Raw genomic sequence first — 16,098 nt, forward strand, 5'->3', positions numbered from 1 at the left:
TTTCCTTTCAACTTAATCTGTAGGTTAGTGAGGAAGTTGACATTACAATGACATTGCTGCAATCTCAACGATAATTCGTGTTATCTTGCTCGCTTGGATCTGGTGACATAGTATTACAAGAAATTGAAAGTAATACAGAGTGTTCGTAAAATCACTGTGCTCTTGAATCAAGGACAGGAAATAAATTGTTGAATAAAAATGTTGAACCAAAAATGAATTCAATATTGCTTTACCTACTTACTTATGATTATATGGGCTATAAAATATGTTGGAAATTGCCTCCATTTAAATAAATACAGCACTGCAAACGTTTCTCCTTGTTTTCAAACACCCATGAATCTAAATGACAGTGATTCGTCCAATGTTTGCAGTTATCGTGGTTTTATGCTCGTCAATAGTGTGTCGTCTCATGCGATATTCCCACCCCATAAATAATATTGAATGAAAAAGACTAAGAAATTGTCAAAAAACCACTGATTTATTAATAATTAGAAAGACCGGTTTCGGTTATTACACCATTGTCAATCTCTGATAAACTAAAACTAAATACAAGAGCAGCAGCATTTATACTAGTAGGCGAGTACTGCTATTGGTCGAGGGCATGAACGCCTGCCATTGGCCTAGCTAGACAGTCTCCTCCCACTCAACGGTGTGACAAAATGGCGGCTTAAGCAACAGAATCGCCATGATAATAAAATTTACTTTTTAGTACAAAATAAGAACCAAGAAAACAAATGTGAAAGATAATAAAACAAATATGTAAATGGAAAAACTATTGACTAATGTATGCTTACATGTTTATGATAAAACTAAATTCGTAGTGTTGTACTGGTTGAAATGAATCTGGTCATTTAAACTATACTGGGGATTTTCCTTAATTACTCTTGTTATTTCTAAAGCCTCTAGAATATTCAAAGATCTGCCTTTGTTATTAACATGCAGAAACTCAACATTCTCCTTAACTGTGAACTTGTGATTATTTGTTATCAAATGTTCTGCAAAGTTAGATTCCCCATTTTGTTTATTCCAATCTCTGATGTGTTCTTTAATTCTACTTTTGAAACTTCTACCAGTCTGACCCACGTAACAAGCATTACAATCATCACATTTAAGTTTGTATACCCCGCTTTTATCCCAAATATCAATTTTGTCTTTACTCTAACAGCAATAATATCTCACCTAACATAAAGTTTTGTTAGCTTATTATGAAATAAATTTATGAACGCAAGCAATATGAATTTGAAATATGAAGAGTTAGTGTATAATTTTAGAGCTAGCTTTAAATATGACTTTCAAAAAACCTTTTCATGACTTTTTCACAACAAAGGGTTACAGATAAAAATTGAACATTGGATGAGAGATAAGAATTGACAAGAGATTTTCACAAGTGAGAGGGTTGTATGAATGTATTTTTTCAGTTGCACGTGCCAAGCTATTCATAGCAATATTGTTGGGCGTATTATTCACGTTCCTAGAATAATGTTGAGTCATCATTAAATAATAGAATAGAATAGAATGGAATAGAATAGATAGAATAGAGTAGAATAGAATATAATAATGTACCACTTAACCACGTCGTTAGCAAACAATACAATACAAAATATACAGAGATAACAAAAAAGCAAAAAATGACAATAAAATGTAATAAATATGAGAAATGTTTTTAATAATATTGAATAATAAGTTAAATAACTGAGATGACAGGAACAGGTGAGGTTATATAATCTGATTGTTATTCTAATTTCACGAAAAAAAAGATAGCAAGATCTGAATGCAATTACATTCTCTTGAGTTCACAGTAATGTAAGCCAATGCCAATGTAGCACTATAGGATATTTTATGAATTTGAGCTCAATAACAGATTCAATACTCATGATGATTAGCATTTATGTCCCTCATTATATTGATTTTTTTTTAGTTTTTAACCACAGCACAATCCCATAAATACGGCTACCCCGTCTTTCGGAGGAGATGATAAGCCGTCGGTCCCGACTACCTAAAAAGTAGTCGTCATCTCTCATATTCATCCCTCTCACTCATTACTCACGTACAAGCCTAACAGCTAGACCCTCAGTATTATTATTATTATTTATTTATAATAAGTCTCTCATTGTTCTAATAGTAGTGATGTCATTTCAACTGAGTGTAGGCCTATATTATCTGTCAGAAGAAAATAAAAATTTCCATAGTAATTGGCGTGTCTCATTGCAATTTAGCTTACTGTGAGCTATACTCATATTATAAAACTTTTGCAAAACTAATAAAATCTTGTGTATTTTTTTAAAGCAAATCAACTTGGTTGACGTTTGTTTGAAAAATCTCATTTCTTTATAATTCAGGTCTTATTCTTCCAATAATATTTTAATTGAGTCAATAATGGAAAATAAAGTGGTAAATGGCGCGATCTGATGGTGTTTTTGAGTAGGTTAGCACAACGTTTAAACATAATAGAAAACACTGGTTTTCAAACAGGAAATTTCAACAATTTCGTGACGTTTCTATTCGATTATTACCCTATTAAATGCTGTTTTTATCACAGAAAACTAATTGAAAAAATCACAAGGCTTCAATAAATGCCATATTGTGAATTTATGAAGCAGAGCCACTTTCAAAGACATTTTTTCTATCAGTAAACCAAATTTCGATTGGACCTCTCAAGAAATTTATTTCGAGTCGAATGTTAAACATCAAAGCTGTTTAGAATATCAGAGATTGCTGGGAAACATATATTTTGGGTGAGTTGGTATTATTTGAAAATGACTGATTGATGATTGACAGAATGAGGATGAGATACAAGCTAGCGCTTAGTTTGCAAGATTTAAACCAAAAACTTCCACTGAAACTAACTTCAAGTCTATTTAAAAACCTTTTTTATCCGAAAAAATACATTACAACAATGAAATATATAATAATTGATTAAGCAATTGTTTAAATGCATTATAATCGTGTAATACTCGATGAGCGAGTTTTTACTCGTTGCCAGTCTGCCGTTGCCATACTGTATTATTCAGTTTATAATTATTATAATACTCGATTATTATTCGTAGTTTCTAGTAGTTCTTATTGGAATCAGTTTCTAATCCTACCGTACTAAATCAAATATTTTTTATTTTGAAAATTGTACTAAGATTGCTGGAAGTAGAAACTTGACTTCCCATGTTGTTGAAAGTTTAAAGTTTGTCGTAACTATTTCACAAACGTATTCATTAAATGGAAAACTGCTGTTTGTTGTCTGAATCTTGCTCAATATTCTCCTAATATTTTTTTTCCAGACGTAAGTAATGGAACACTTTACTTATAAAATTCCGGCAGTGGAGCAGTTTTGGGCTTAACCTTTTGTTCTCTCACAATCAAAATTGCATGATTTCTCGATACATAGATACATGATTCATAATACAATATTATGATTAAATTATAACAATACAACTGAATCGCGCATTCAATCTTTGCGATACAATGATAAAATAGTTAACTTATGCTTTACGAAGTTTGGATAGAAAATTCAGGAGATAGTGTGGAAAAGTTGAGATTTGAGATAGGTAAGCACTCGAGCAGTGAGAGTTGGCAATGTGAGAGTGTGTAACATGTGTAACAATTTATAAATCTGTAGAAGGCCTTGGTGCACTTGATTATCCGTAACACGAAACCTGAGTTGATCTAAAATAAATATCCTTCGACTATTAACGAGAATATTGTAGGTCGAGATAATAGTTGGTTGGGCTTAAATTACGTAACGATAATGCGAATTCATTGGCAGAGCCAAGTCATTTCTCTGTCGCTCTGTCAACGTATCTCTCTTATTCCACCAATAAACGTGCAACACTACAAGAAAAGAACTCGTCATGAGAGCAGAATCAGAACGGAAAATCTCGTTCATGGAAGTTTATGGAAGCTGTGAAAGAATAATTTTTTCAAGTCAACATAAAAAGTTAGCATCAAAATCTGTACCACAAGTTTCTCCTATAGAACCAAGATAAAACAGTATGTCAGAAAACAAACAACAGTTCTCTATTGGATGGGTGAGTTTATGAAATAGGCACGAGAAAATCGGGGAAGAGCATATTTTTAATGAGATGACCACTTGAAAAACAACCTTTCTTGAACGATCTACGTCAGAGAAGAAAGAATAATATTCCTATAAAGTAAAGTTCATGAACTGTATGTGAAACTAATTGATAAATCATATAATGAGAACACACAAAGAATGAGAAACTACATATGAAAAGAATTTTATTTGAATGAGAAGCCAACTCATATTGCACATGGAAGTAACTATAAAAATAATCTAATTTGAACTAAGCGCCATTAGTGATTCATTTCTGTCAAATACTCTAGCTATGAGGGGTAGGAGTACTACTTACTTTGCGTAGGAGTTTCATTTAGTTTCATTTAGTCACCTGTCTAGTGTCTAGTGTCTAGTCAACGGCAGACATTTTCAATTTGAAATGACACCATTTTATGACCTTTATTCGTAACATACATTAGAGTGAAAATATTTTCAACTCAATTTAATAAAATACTTGAGCACTAGTTTTAATCGTAAAGTGATACAATCCTATATATTACAAATGAAAGAACGATTTTAAATCATAAATAAATATAGTCTACTAAAGTTGTAACATTCAAAGGATAGAAGCTGTTGAACATTATTGTTCCAGTCTCAAGACTGAAGCTCAATGTTTACATAGGTCATCAATGAAATTTCAAGATTTTTGTAATGTTAGCATATTTTTAAATTTTGGAGTGAATCTCAGAAAAAGTACAGAAGAGCTGTTATTTTTAAGAAAAGGGGAAGAGAGTAAGTAAATAACAGAGCCCAAGGAAGTATTTAGTAGCTTGAAAGCTATCTATTCTATCAGGATTTTGTTAGACCTCAATTTACAAATCCGAATGCAGTGAATTTATATAGTGAAAGAGATGAATAGACGACAGTATAGAAATCAAGGGGTAGAACGCAACACGCTGAACATTCTTCATTGTCATGTGTGCATTGTCACCGTATGTGACTATACGTATGGACTACACATAAGATGTAGGCTATAGAAGACGATACGTGCATTAGCAACAGGATTGTTGGACGATTAGATGCTAATTGTACACTACGCAACAACATTCTACATTAGCAAATAAAAACAACGCTGAAATATACTTTTCAGTACTATTATAAATTGAAGCTATACTACAGTCACGTATACTACTTGATGTTAATTTATACCTGACTGTTATAGTTGAGTGCATGATAATAGTATTTTTGTAACGTCGGAGCAAAACGGATTTATTAAAATTTTTGCTTTCATAATTTATCGTAATAGACAAATAAATAGCAGAAAACAAAGACTACGCATTTTTTACAGTATTGTCACTGACGACTTAATCTCAACTCAGTTTTTACTTTTCAGCATTTTGAAGCTTGGCGACACTCAAAGTGGTTTTCCATTATTTTGAACTGTGGGCTTATCTACTTGATCTATTTAAGTATGCTATATACTTTTCAACAAGCATACTTACGTACTTTTCATTATCAATATTCCTATTCATGTACAGTTTTTCTTTTCATTATATTAGTCTTCTGTTATACTATATAAATGGGAATTATTCAAATTGACGAATGCATGGGGGTTCAGCAAATTGCTTTTTGAATACATGTCTTTTACAACCAATATTTCCTTTATTTTGTTCAAAGTTTGCTTAGGTCGTAATTTTGTGCCTCAAATCTGGCACCAATTGAGGCACTTCCCTATGTTCTATAGACAACTTGGATGGGATAATATGAAATAGTATAGTGGATTGAATCTGAAAACATTGGCTTGGCTTGAATTAATTGCAAACTTCAATTACCTTTCGATGAATTAGACCTACTTGAACAAGATTTTGTTTAGTTTGCTAGGAATTTTTTGATGCTTCAAAACTTGGTATTTAAATTACAATGTTAAATTTCTGAAATAGTAGAATAGTTTGGAATAGCGGATGGTATCCATTCTTGAACTATATTCTTCTATGACAAATCATAGTGAAAAGTATTGTCATACCTCAACCTTTTGTTTGAAAATAGTGTATTCCTTATTAGAAAACAGAACTAAGAGGAAATTCAATGTTAATTTCAATTATTTAAATTAATGAATACAATAGATGGATTGGAGCCTGTGTCATGTAATCAATAAGTTGTGTGTCGTTGTCAGAATTTTTGCATTGAAATACCTGAGCAGATTCATTATCCTGCAATCTTGAAATAAGTTGATTGGCAACAAGGAAAATTTTATCTAAATTTCAGCTTGTAAACATAATACGATGGGCTTCAATTTGTTTCACAAATGTTTTGCGAAAATATTTCTATAAGATGATTTATTATTCTTCATTATATTCGATAGGGAAACAAATGATATTACTGAAAACAGATTGGAGAATATAATTAACACCAAAGCAATGACAATAATTGAAGCATTAGAAACAATAAATTGAATGATAAAGTTGTTGAACTAATTTATAGAGCTATAGATGGAGGATGGAGGTATGAAATTCGGGTTATGAAAATGGAAAAGACCAAAGACAATCAAACATTGGAAAAATTATATTTAATGACGATGCACAAGATACATGATGCAATATGAAGTTATGAACAATATTGTTATAAGCTAAAAAATATTATTGTTATCAACTAAATACTAAGCATATTGATAATGACAATGTAAGCTCATTATTGTGAGTTTATTTATGAATATGATTACGAAGAGTAATACATGAATTTACAAAACATTACATTTTTCTACAGAATTACTCAGCTGTTAATGCGTCATGTGATTAAAGAGATGCTTTGATTATTAGAAATAATTAAGAATAATAATGATGATGATGATGATGAAGATTGAAAACAAATTGGCGATGTTATTGAAGTTTTATGTTATTGGCGAGTTTTGGAGAAATTGATGAAAATAAAAATTGATACAGTGAGAATAGAATACACGAAACTAGGATTGAACATCAGTTATCTGTATGGAAATAGGGGGCATGAGGAACCGAATAAGAGAATGATTTAGATGGTTCCAAGACAGAAGCAAAATACCTGATTCACGTATGATACCTACTCAATAGATGAGTTCGAATAAGATGATCATGGTATTATAGATTGAAGAAGCGCAATTTTTGAGGAAAAATTGGAATGGAAATTAATGATATTGTAAGTAAAATACTAGCTCCAAGCACATTACTCAGGAGTCATATTATGATGAATATTACTTCATAATGGTTTTGGAATTGTAGCTGGAATTAAGTACGACCAGTTTTTTTTTGAAAAGCCTTACAACTCTGATTGGTGATTGGTGATTGGTTGAATGGTTGAATATTGAACAAAGCAGATATTAATGATCATCGCAGAGGCAAACTTTATGAAGAATTGTGGTAGAGATTACTCTAAATAAATGTTCCTTAATCTCTAGAAAAACATGATTCTCGAGAGATGAGTTTAAATTGGATGAAATTAAAGATTGATCAATTATAATGAAAGAATGTGATTATTGAGGGAGCATTGAACTGCTGGTAAAGTGGAGAAACAGTAAAATGCCTACTTCAAGCATGATACTAGAGAGATGAAATTGAATTAGGAGATGGTGGAGTAATATTTTTCCATGATTTATGATTATGGAAGAAGGTGACTATTGAGGAAAAATGAAAGTAGAGAAGGATGTGAATAGTTACAGTGAAATACCTGCTTCAAGCATGATACTCGACAGATGGGTTTGTGAATTAGATGCTGGAACAAAGAATTGAGGTCAGTTTGTTGAAAAGCCCTAGAACATGTGGAATGCAAGCCGAACATACAGACACTGTCGGACAGAAAAAAGTAAAACAGATATTTTTAGCTGGGTGTTGGCCACCCTGGAGTGTGTGTGTGTGTGTGTACGTGTGTACCTTTTTTAGTTTCGAAGTAAAATAGTGTGATGAAGGTGAGAGGGACAAAGTTGTTGAGATCGCCGGCTTCCTCTAATTCCGAAGTGTCGGAAACAATGTGATAACAGACGGGAACGTTGTAGCGATCAAATTCACTCAAAGTCAGCTTCTTGCAAAAGTCCCTATAGAAGAAGCACCAATAGTTCCACGACACTTCCTCAGAGTTTCCGTAGTCCGTCGAACTACTCCACGAATGCATCGTCGCTAGCTGCTGACTGTCGCTGCCATCAGAGAGTGTCCAGCCCACCCCACACTCGCTGGACCTGACCCCTTCACCCCTCTGCGCCGCAAAACCCCCCACCATACCACAGCGCCACCTGTCCTCGCTAGCCACATCACACATCACCGCTCTCCTATCCTATCATCTTTTCATTCTCCATAATATTAACAAATTATCAACTACTGTTTACTTTTGAATACGTACATACTTTGCATACTTTATACCTACTTTACTTTATTAAATATACATTTCATTAGGGAAATACTGTATAATTAAATATACATTTCATTGGGGGAATACTGTATATAATTCAAAGAATAAGACGTTGATGTTGCCAATAATAATATTGATGTTGCTAGTACTTGAGTTTCATGACAAAGCCTGCCACATAAACAGTATTTGTGGACTATTCAACTACACTATTCTAAATCCAACTCTGATTGTCAATTTCTTCAATTTTTGCTCGCCTTGGAAACAGTTTCACATGAGATTCTACAAGACTTACTGAACACTTACTCACATCACACACTAATTCTAACTTATCTCTTGACAAATTACAAAAAATAAAACCTTCACTCCAGTATTCGGTCGATCAAACATATAGTAGAGATATTCTACTACCGAAAGTGGTACTACACTTATTGTAGATAAACCTCTCTATCAGTACACGCATTATTGAAATATTTTAATTTGTATGAATTATTATAATCGTTAAGGTTACATTATACTTGTTTTCAGTGCCAATTGATTTGAAGTGAGATAATAGAAGTTTGAGGCAGAGTCGAGTAATGTAGAAGTGGTTCAATATGATAGGACAGAATTGAGGTGAGTTTTAGTACACTTGTTGGGAAGTAGCCATTGACTCTACCACAGACACAGGTCTCTCATTTTGAATTGGGCAAGGTATAGAAGTCTCAAATTATATCATTTCCCCTTTATTCTTTCTAGTAACTATAATAAATAAAGTCTAAAATCAAAACTATTACAGTTCTTTTTCCTCAAACAATGCTTCCAATCTCAGAATAGATTACGCGTTGACGATTATGATAAGAAATATTACTCTGAGATGAAAAGGATTCTGTTCAAGGAGGAAACACTCAGAGATCTGGCTGATTTTTACAAGGAATGCCTTTCTACTTATGAAACAAATTAACAAATTCACTAAAATTAGAATCGATAAAATTGAAAAAAAAGAAGATTCAGATAGTTTTGCACAGCTCATGGTTTTCAACTCATCATCAACTATATTGATATTTAAATTCACGATAAACAGAAAACAGAATTGTTTACAGTGAAACACTAAAATAAGAAATAGGTTGTCTTGTATAACCAATGCTCTACGAAAACACGACTATGAATATGATTGTGTGTTTCAGTCATCCTCAGCCGAAATAGACCATGCAATGATGCGATTTGCTGATTAATTTGTGACCTTTTTTGCGGCTTTCATCTTGCATAAGGTAGATGAGCGCAATTTACCTCCACTATTAAACATACTTACAACTCGTGTAAGGGATACGACTATTTATCATTGAAGGCTAACTGCTGCTACAGCTTGACTGGAGCTTGGTATAAATAGTTCAGCTGAAATTTGTCCACATTCAATAACATATGAGTGAAAGAAGTCAGGAGTGAACGAGTGAGAGAAAGAGTCAAAGATAACGACCATTGCTATCAATATTACCCTAGTAACAGCTGTACTTTGCTTCTCTCCACTTCAAGCCATCAATTGATTGATGTGAAATTTCAATAATAAAAGTAACCCCATAGTTATTCATGAGAGAAAAAATTCAAATTGATTCTAATTGTATTGTGTATTTTGGTATCAATAACAAGAAAGTAAACAAAATATTCTTAGTTTCTTAAGGAGTGTAGTTACAGTAGATATAGATACATCTGGGATTATAACCTGTTTAACTGAACAAGGGAATAGAAGAGGATCAATTTTTTTAATCAACCTGCTTGATTTGTATGAAGCTTCCCTGAATATGTGTTTAAAATTTCAGGTTGATTGGTTGAAACGTTTGAAAGTTATCGTGAGAAAAAAGAAATGGATTACTGCGCCAACTGGAGTCAACATTGGGAAATTCCTACACTAGTTCATAACTAGTACAGTATCAAATCGGTATAAAAATGAGTAGAATAGAGTAGTGGTTGCGAAACATTTTATATAAGGCGACCCACCCCTACTCCTAACACCCTTCTTACACCACTCCCTCATGCAGCTCAAACTGTATTCGGAATCGGAAACAGTTGGGCGGGGACGTTGAAAATGCAAATTATAATAGAATGATGGACAAAAGAAAACATTGGCCAAGAATACAATTCACGAATAGAGCAAAAAATTAGAATAAAAAACAAGAAAATCACGAAACCTATTCAGATTGAAAACTACACCTTTAGTCAGGCTGAAGCTCTCTCCTGATTGGCCATTATTTTGTAGCACACTGTAATCTTTCCTGATTGGTCATTATTTTTTTGTGCCTTCTACTATTTTCTGATTGCTTAACAATTAATCCAGACTTAGTTTCAAATTTTGCCACCAGGACGAAGCAGTTACTGGGTAATTTACTACTGTGCAGATTGCATATGAAGCCCCTCCCACTTTCTCCTGATTGATCGAAAATTATTGCAAACTTAGTTCCGGAGTTTCAACCGGAGATGTCAGTTGCAACTGGGTAATTAAGAACTTTTCAGATAGAATTTCAAGCAAATTACTGAAAATAGTCAGTTTTGGGTATGATTTTGTGATATTTTCAAATCAGTCTTAGTCGAACATGTGAATCAAATTTGCAATTTTCTATCCCAATATTGTTCTCAGAAAAATAAAATAGTGGAAAATCATCGAGGCTATTCGGTATGGGACTGCTTCAGAATTTAAATTGATCTCGGTTAATAAAACCTGGAGTCAGAAGTTATTGAGGTCATGTAATCGTCAGAACACTTTACAAGACGTTTCATTCTCCAACGATTACCCCATATTTCACATCTGGTTGTATGTAACAATCCGAGTATTTACCAGTTTGGAAAATATGAAGCCCACACTCACACCATAATTGAAGGAGTCAGTCGTTTGGCAAGCCACCCACTAAGTATCAAAGTTTATACTTTACCTGAGATTTGTCTGCATGCCAAATCTGTCTATTTATACGTTATGCTGGATAATGAAAAATTGCCTCAACAGGAAATCGTTTATCAAAGAGTGCCTTATCCTGTGTAACGCTATATTTAATGGATCAGCAAGAATTTGCAGTGCAAGATTTTTCTAATCGTAAACGGTATGAAGGCTGATTAACTATTTTAGGAGGTGCCAAATGAATCCCTCGCGCATGCGTACACAAGCACGCGAGTGGTTACATCGTTTTCAAAATAATGATTTATAGTTATTTCAATGGTTTATCTTCTTATACCATTGAATGAATATGTATTAATGATGCAGCCTATTACTTGAATAGGTGAAGGCGTCACTTGTGAGGAAAGACCACATTCATGCACAACGAGAAAATTGAGTAACTCTTCAGGTAACTTACCAGTCACGTGACCTCCGGTAGTAGGTAATGGGATATTATGAAGATGAACTGGTCGGTATTGGGACTTGTTCGACTCACTGTGAGTTGTCTGACGATGAGTGCTGCTCACTTCCTTATATGATTCGACCTAAAACATACAAATACAAGCAATTCAACAAAAAACTGATGCTATATTGATTCTCGATAATATCACTTATAATATCACCACGTCAAGAAGACAGCATTGGATACATGGGAATCATTGTTGTTGAGTTTTTTATCTACGACCATATAATAACTTAAATAGGTTTTAAAACATCAATGCAATAGACGACCCCTGTCATCTCAACCAATGTCATGTCACCAATATTATTAAATTGATACTTATGCTACAGATACTAGTTCTCTGTCTGATCTGTACCGTATCTTATTTTTCATCAAATTATCTTCAATTGAGAAATTCAACAACAACGTTTGTATTTGACCAGCGCCTCTTAGTCCATAAAAAGTAGCCTACGTAATAGTATAGTATGTGGACCGAAGAACTTGGACTGCCTGATCACTGCCTGATCACTGCCTGATCATGTGTGCACACATCCTCGGTGTGGACTCAGAATAAGAATCTTCTTCTTCTTTTCTTCTTCTCCTCTGATTTTTAATTGTTCCAAATAACAATAACTGATATTCATGTAATTGTTAATTGTAATGAGAAAAAGCGAAGAAGGCTATTGTCATCTTCTTTCTTCATCTATTCCTGGTATTCCCTCATCTCTTTTTCTCTTTTAAACTTGACAGTGGAAGCCTTCCTGCCGACATTCTGTCTTCTCGAAAATCGACGATTACCGAATATTTTATCCGCCGTACAATCACAATTTAGCAACGTGCATTCTACTTTTTGAGTTTTAAAACTGTTGTATATAATGTATTACTATTATAGAACTTTTGAAATGTTGTGAAATATCACATCCTGACGTGAATCGCATTCTATTATACTATTCTTTAATGAGTGAATAATTCACGATGGAAAAATATTCGATTCTCTTGACTTATACTCCTTTATTACCCAAGAGCATCTTTATAGCCTAGTAAAACATTGAGTTTGACTCGCCCCTATTCAGAGGATTTAAGTAGATCTAGAAAACTTGGTATTTCTGTCGTTTACTTTCAATTGGGAGATCACCTGGTGTATGACGTTAGTCACCGTTCACCGGGTGAGTTTTGGTGATTTTTCCATCAAAATTTTGACTGCTACGTCCGGTAATTTTGAAAAGAGACCGCTCGGCAGGTAAACTGTGTAAGCTGACCATTAACTTGACACATGTCATTCAATGGTTGTCTCTTCGATTTAGTTAACACGTCACGATGTGTGACTATTTATAGTGAGATTCACTTTAAACTGTCACAATTGATTGTGTGAAAATAATTAATGTCATCTATAAGCAATGATGACTGTTTGAAATGAGTCAAAATTCAATAGTCATCACTTCAGTTCATACCAAATTTATACTGGTAAACATGCAATCAAAATGAGAAAGCTTGATTTTCGAAATGTAAAAGAAAAATGCATTGGATTTAAAGCTTATAAAAATGAGAATATCAATACCGCATTAAAAATGAAGAACTTATTGATGCATTATTGATAATGTATATTTGAGGAGCAGAGTTGTTAAAAACTTCTTTCTTTATTCATTAGCTCTTTAAAGTTTCAAAAATGGTGAAATTTTAATGCTCCATTTGAGTATTTATTTAAATTAATTCTCAACAGTTATTGATCATATTTTAGGAACAATATTTAATAGAAAAGCAAGGTTAAAGTTTTATTAATCATGGGCACGACTTTGTTCCTGATCATTATACACATGTAAAGGGAATACGCTGTTATGAATGATACTCGTAGTATCAAGTCAGCTGCAACTGTATCAAGAAGAGAACAACCAATGGTATAATATATTCCTTTTCTCTTCGGATGTATTATTTGAATAAATTAGAAATGTCTATTCTCCCTTCAGAAACGCATTTTCAGGAAAGCTGCAGTAAATATAATACGGAAGAACAAGACGAGTTCTACCTAGTAAAATACAGCTTTACCACTTTGATGCCACTGTGTCAACTGAAACAGAAATAGTTTGCCAAGAATTGGACGCACAAATAATTTTTAGTTTTCCCTCAAAGAAGCAGCCACTTTGATTTCCATCTCCACAATATGAAGTTTGTTCTATCCCGCTATTTACAAATAAAACAATTCTTTATCAAATTTACTATTATGAAAAATATTCTTATAAGAAATATTCGAATGAAAGACTGATACAATTAAAATAAAATGATATAACTCTGGAGCATTGTAATACGAATATATTATATAATACAGTATTAATATTCAGTATATCTAGTAGATCTATATTATATAATGTAATTATAATGAATGAAGGTCCTGAATGGCTTACATATCACGGCATGATTTGAAATTAACAAATATGAAACGAAAACAACTATCCCTTACAATGAATCATTGCAAAAATATACGTTTTACAAATAAAAAAATAGATTCAATACGTCCTCAAAACACTCTAGGAACACACAATTCAATCATTTTAATAAATCCAACCAAGTTGCATCCACATGAATCGATCCATGTAATAAATTTGGCAATTTATACAATAAAACTCAATTTTGCTCAAGTTACATCGATAAGAGTAGTCAATTAATTAGATAGCAGACATAGAACACTTTTGATCAGATAAGAGAACTGCCACACTGCAAATAAGTTGGCAACTAAATTGGATGTAACTTGTCTCGAAATGTGCTTAGTGGTCAGTAGTTAGCCATTCATTAGTGGGCTTAGTTATGTAGCTGAAAGCAGTGCCAACATTTGAAGCCATCGATAGCCGTAGTAGTAACTCTTTGTGTAAGGTTTGACAGACAGTTCTTGACAAAGACAACAGCTCTCTTCATTCATAAACTCAACGCTACTTAGTAGTTACATCTGCTATATTGTTCCATGAATTTTAATCGTTTATTGTATCAACTAAGATTATATACTGCTTGATTTTCGCAATTTGAACTCAAGTATTTGTCAGTCTGTCACTGTTTACTACAGCATCATGTCAGTGATAGTTAACTAAAAATCAAATTTCCTAAATTCATCAATCAATTTTCTTCTCTTATTTTCATCAGAAAAATCAAGAGCTCGTGATAACTCGCTGTTATCTTTTTATTTTTCTTTCAATTTTTTGTTGTGTAACAAATTAATGGATCAACTTTTGCCATCTTTTCAATCGAGGATTTGATTCTGACATACTGAATTCGCGGTCTAAAGTCCCGGATATATTAGTATGTGCACCAGTGGAAGTTCTTATCTCAACCAATGATGAACGACAGGCTTTCAATCAGGTACTCGTATTATCACGTATGATGGCCATATTGATTTTTTATTTGTACTTGGGTAATTGATGCAGTGATCAAATGTCCATGCGTACTGGCGGGATTCGAACTCAAGACCAGTCAGAGCGTAGCAAGCACAACTACGTAGCAGAACACTAAACCATGCCTGTCGGCTAATGTTTCAGTCGATACTGGCCAATATTGATACCTTTATTAACAAGCATATTGGGATTCTACAACTTTATTGGGTGAAGAGTGTGATTGTTATGATTAGTGATATAGATGACACAGTACATCATATCAAATGTACTGGAGCCACAGCCACGTCTGTAAGTTTGTGTTGTGGCATACCTCAATCGCGTAAACTATTTCAAGTCAAGTGCAAACCTTGGATAAGTCACAGAGCATCATTTGAAATCTTAATCATCGTTACAGTACTTTATCTATAACTTGAATTTAATCTGTTATTCCGTAAATTCTCTACATGAATATTACTGAGCTACTTCAATTTATTACCGATGTGCCAAGTCTCTACTCATACTACTTGACAGAACATAATAAAAGAGAGACTTGTGATGCAAGATGAAATGATTAAAAGAACCAACGAGCAATAGAATGGAAATAACTGATGGTTTCTAGGTAATAAACAAGAACAGATGGTTCAATCTTGAAGTTTGCGTTGAATGTGATTCAATACTGCATATACTAGTCACTGGTTAGTTCATGCCCCAAGACCACCTGAACTGCTCAATGCAATACATAAATTTACTACTACTGTGTAATGATGGAAAATAATACAGCGACTTCTCGATGTCTTTTGTCTCTAAAAAGAAAATATCAAACTTCACTCTTATCTTCTCGATATTTCTTTTGTCTCTGAAATGTGATCATCGTTAAAATTATTGAGCTCCGGACTATGTATTTACAATTTCACATCAGAATTACTTCATCAGTTTCAATCTGAAACTGTTGGTCTATTCATAGACCCATCATCATCATCATCATCATCATCCCCCTCCTATGTGTTTGTAGTACCATGAAGAT

General features: G+C 33.3%; 1 protein-coding gene across 7 annotated transcripts in view; it reads right to left on the reverse strand.

Moving 5' to 3' along the window:
* The window catches only part of LOC111043544 (filamin-A), a 221,640-nt gene that overhangs the window by 47,963 nt on the left and 157,579 nt on the right, over positions 1-16,098 (reverse strand). For 5 of the 7 annotated variants that reach the window (XM_039443087.1, XM_039443088.1, XM_022328524.2 and 2 more), the window contains one exon: positions 11,695-11,821. In XM_039443087.1, coding sequence (XP_039299021.1) covers positions 11,695-11,821 — 127 coding nt within the window. Of the gene's footprint in view, positions 1-7,702; positions 8,229-11,694; positions 11,822-16,098 lie in introns of those variants that run through there. The other 2 variants (XM_039443090.1, XM_039443091.1) reach the window with 2 other exon arrangements.

This window comes from Nilaparvata lugens, chromosome X (assembly GCF_014356525.2).
Source record: "Nilaparvata lugens isolate BPH chromosome X, ASM1435652v1, whole genome shotgun sequence".
In the NCBI taxonomy this organism is placed as follows: Eukaryota; Metazoa; Arthropoda; class Insecta; order Hemiptera; family Delphacidae; genus Nilaparvata; species Nilaparvata lugens.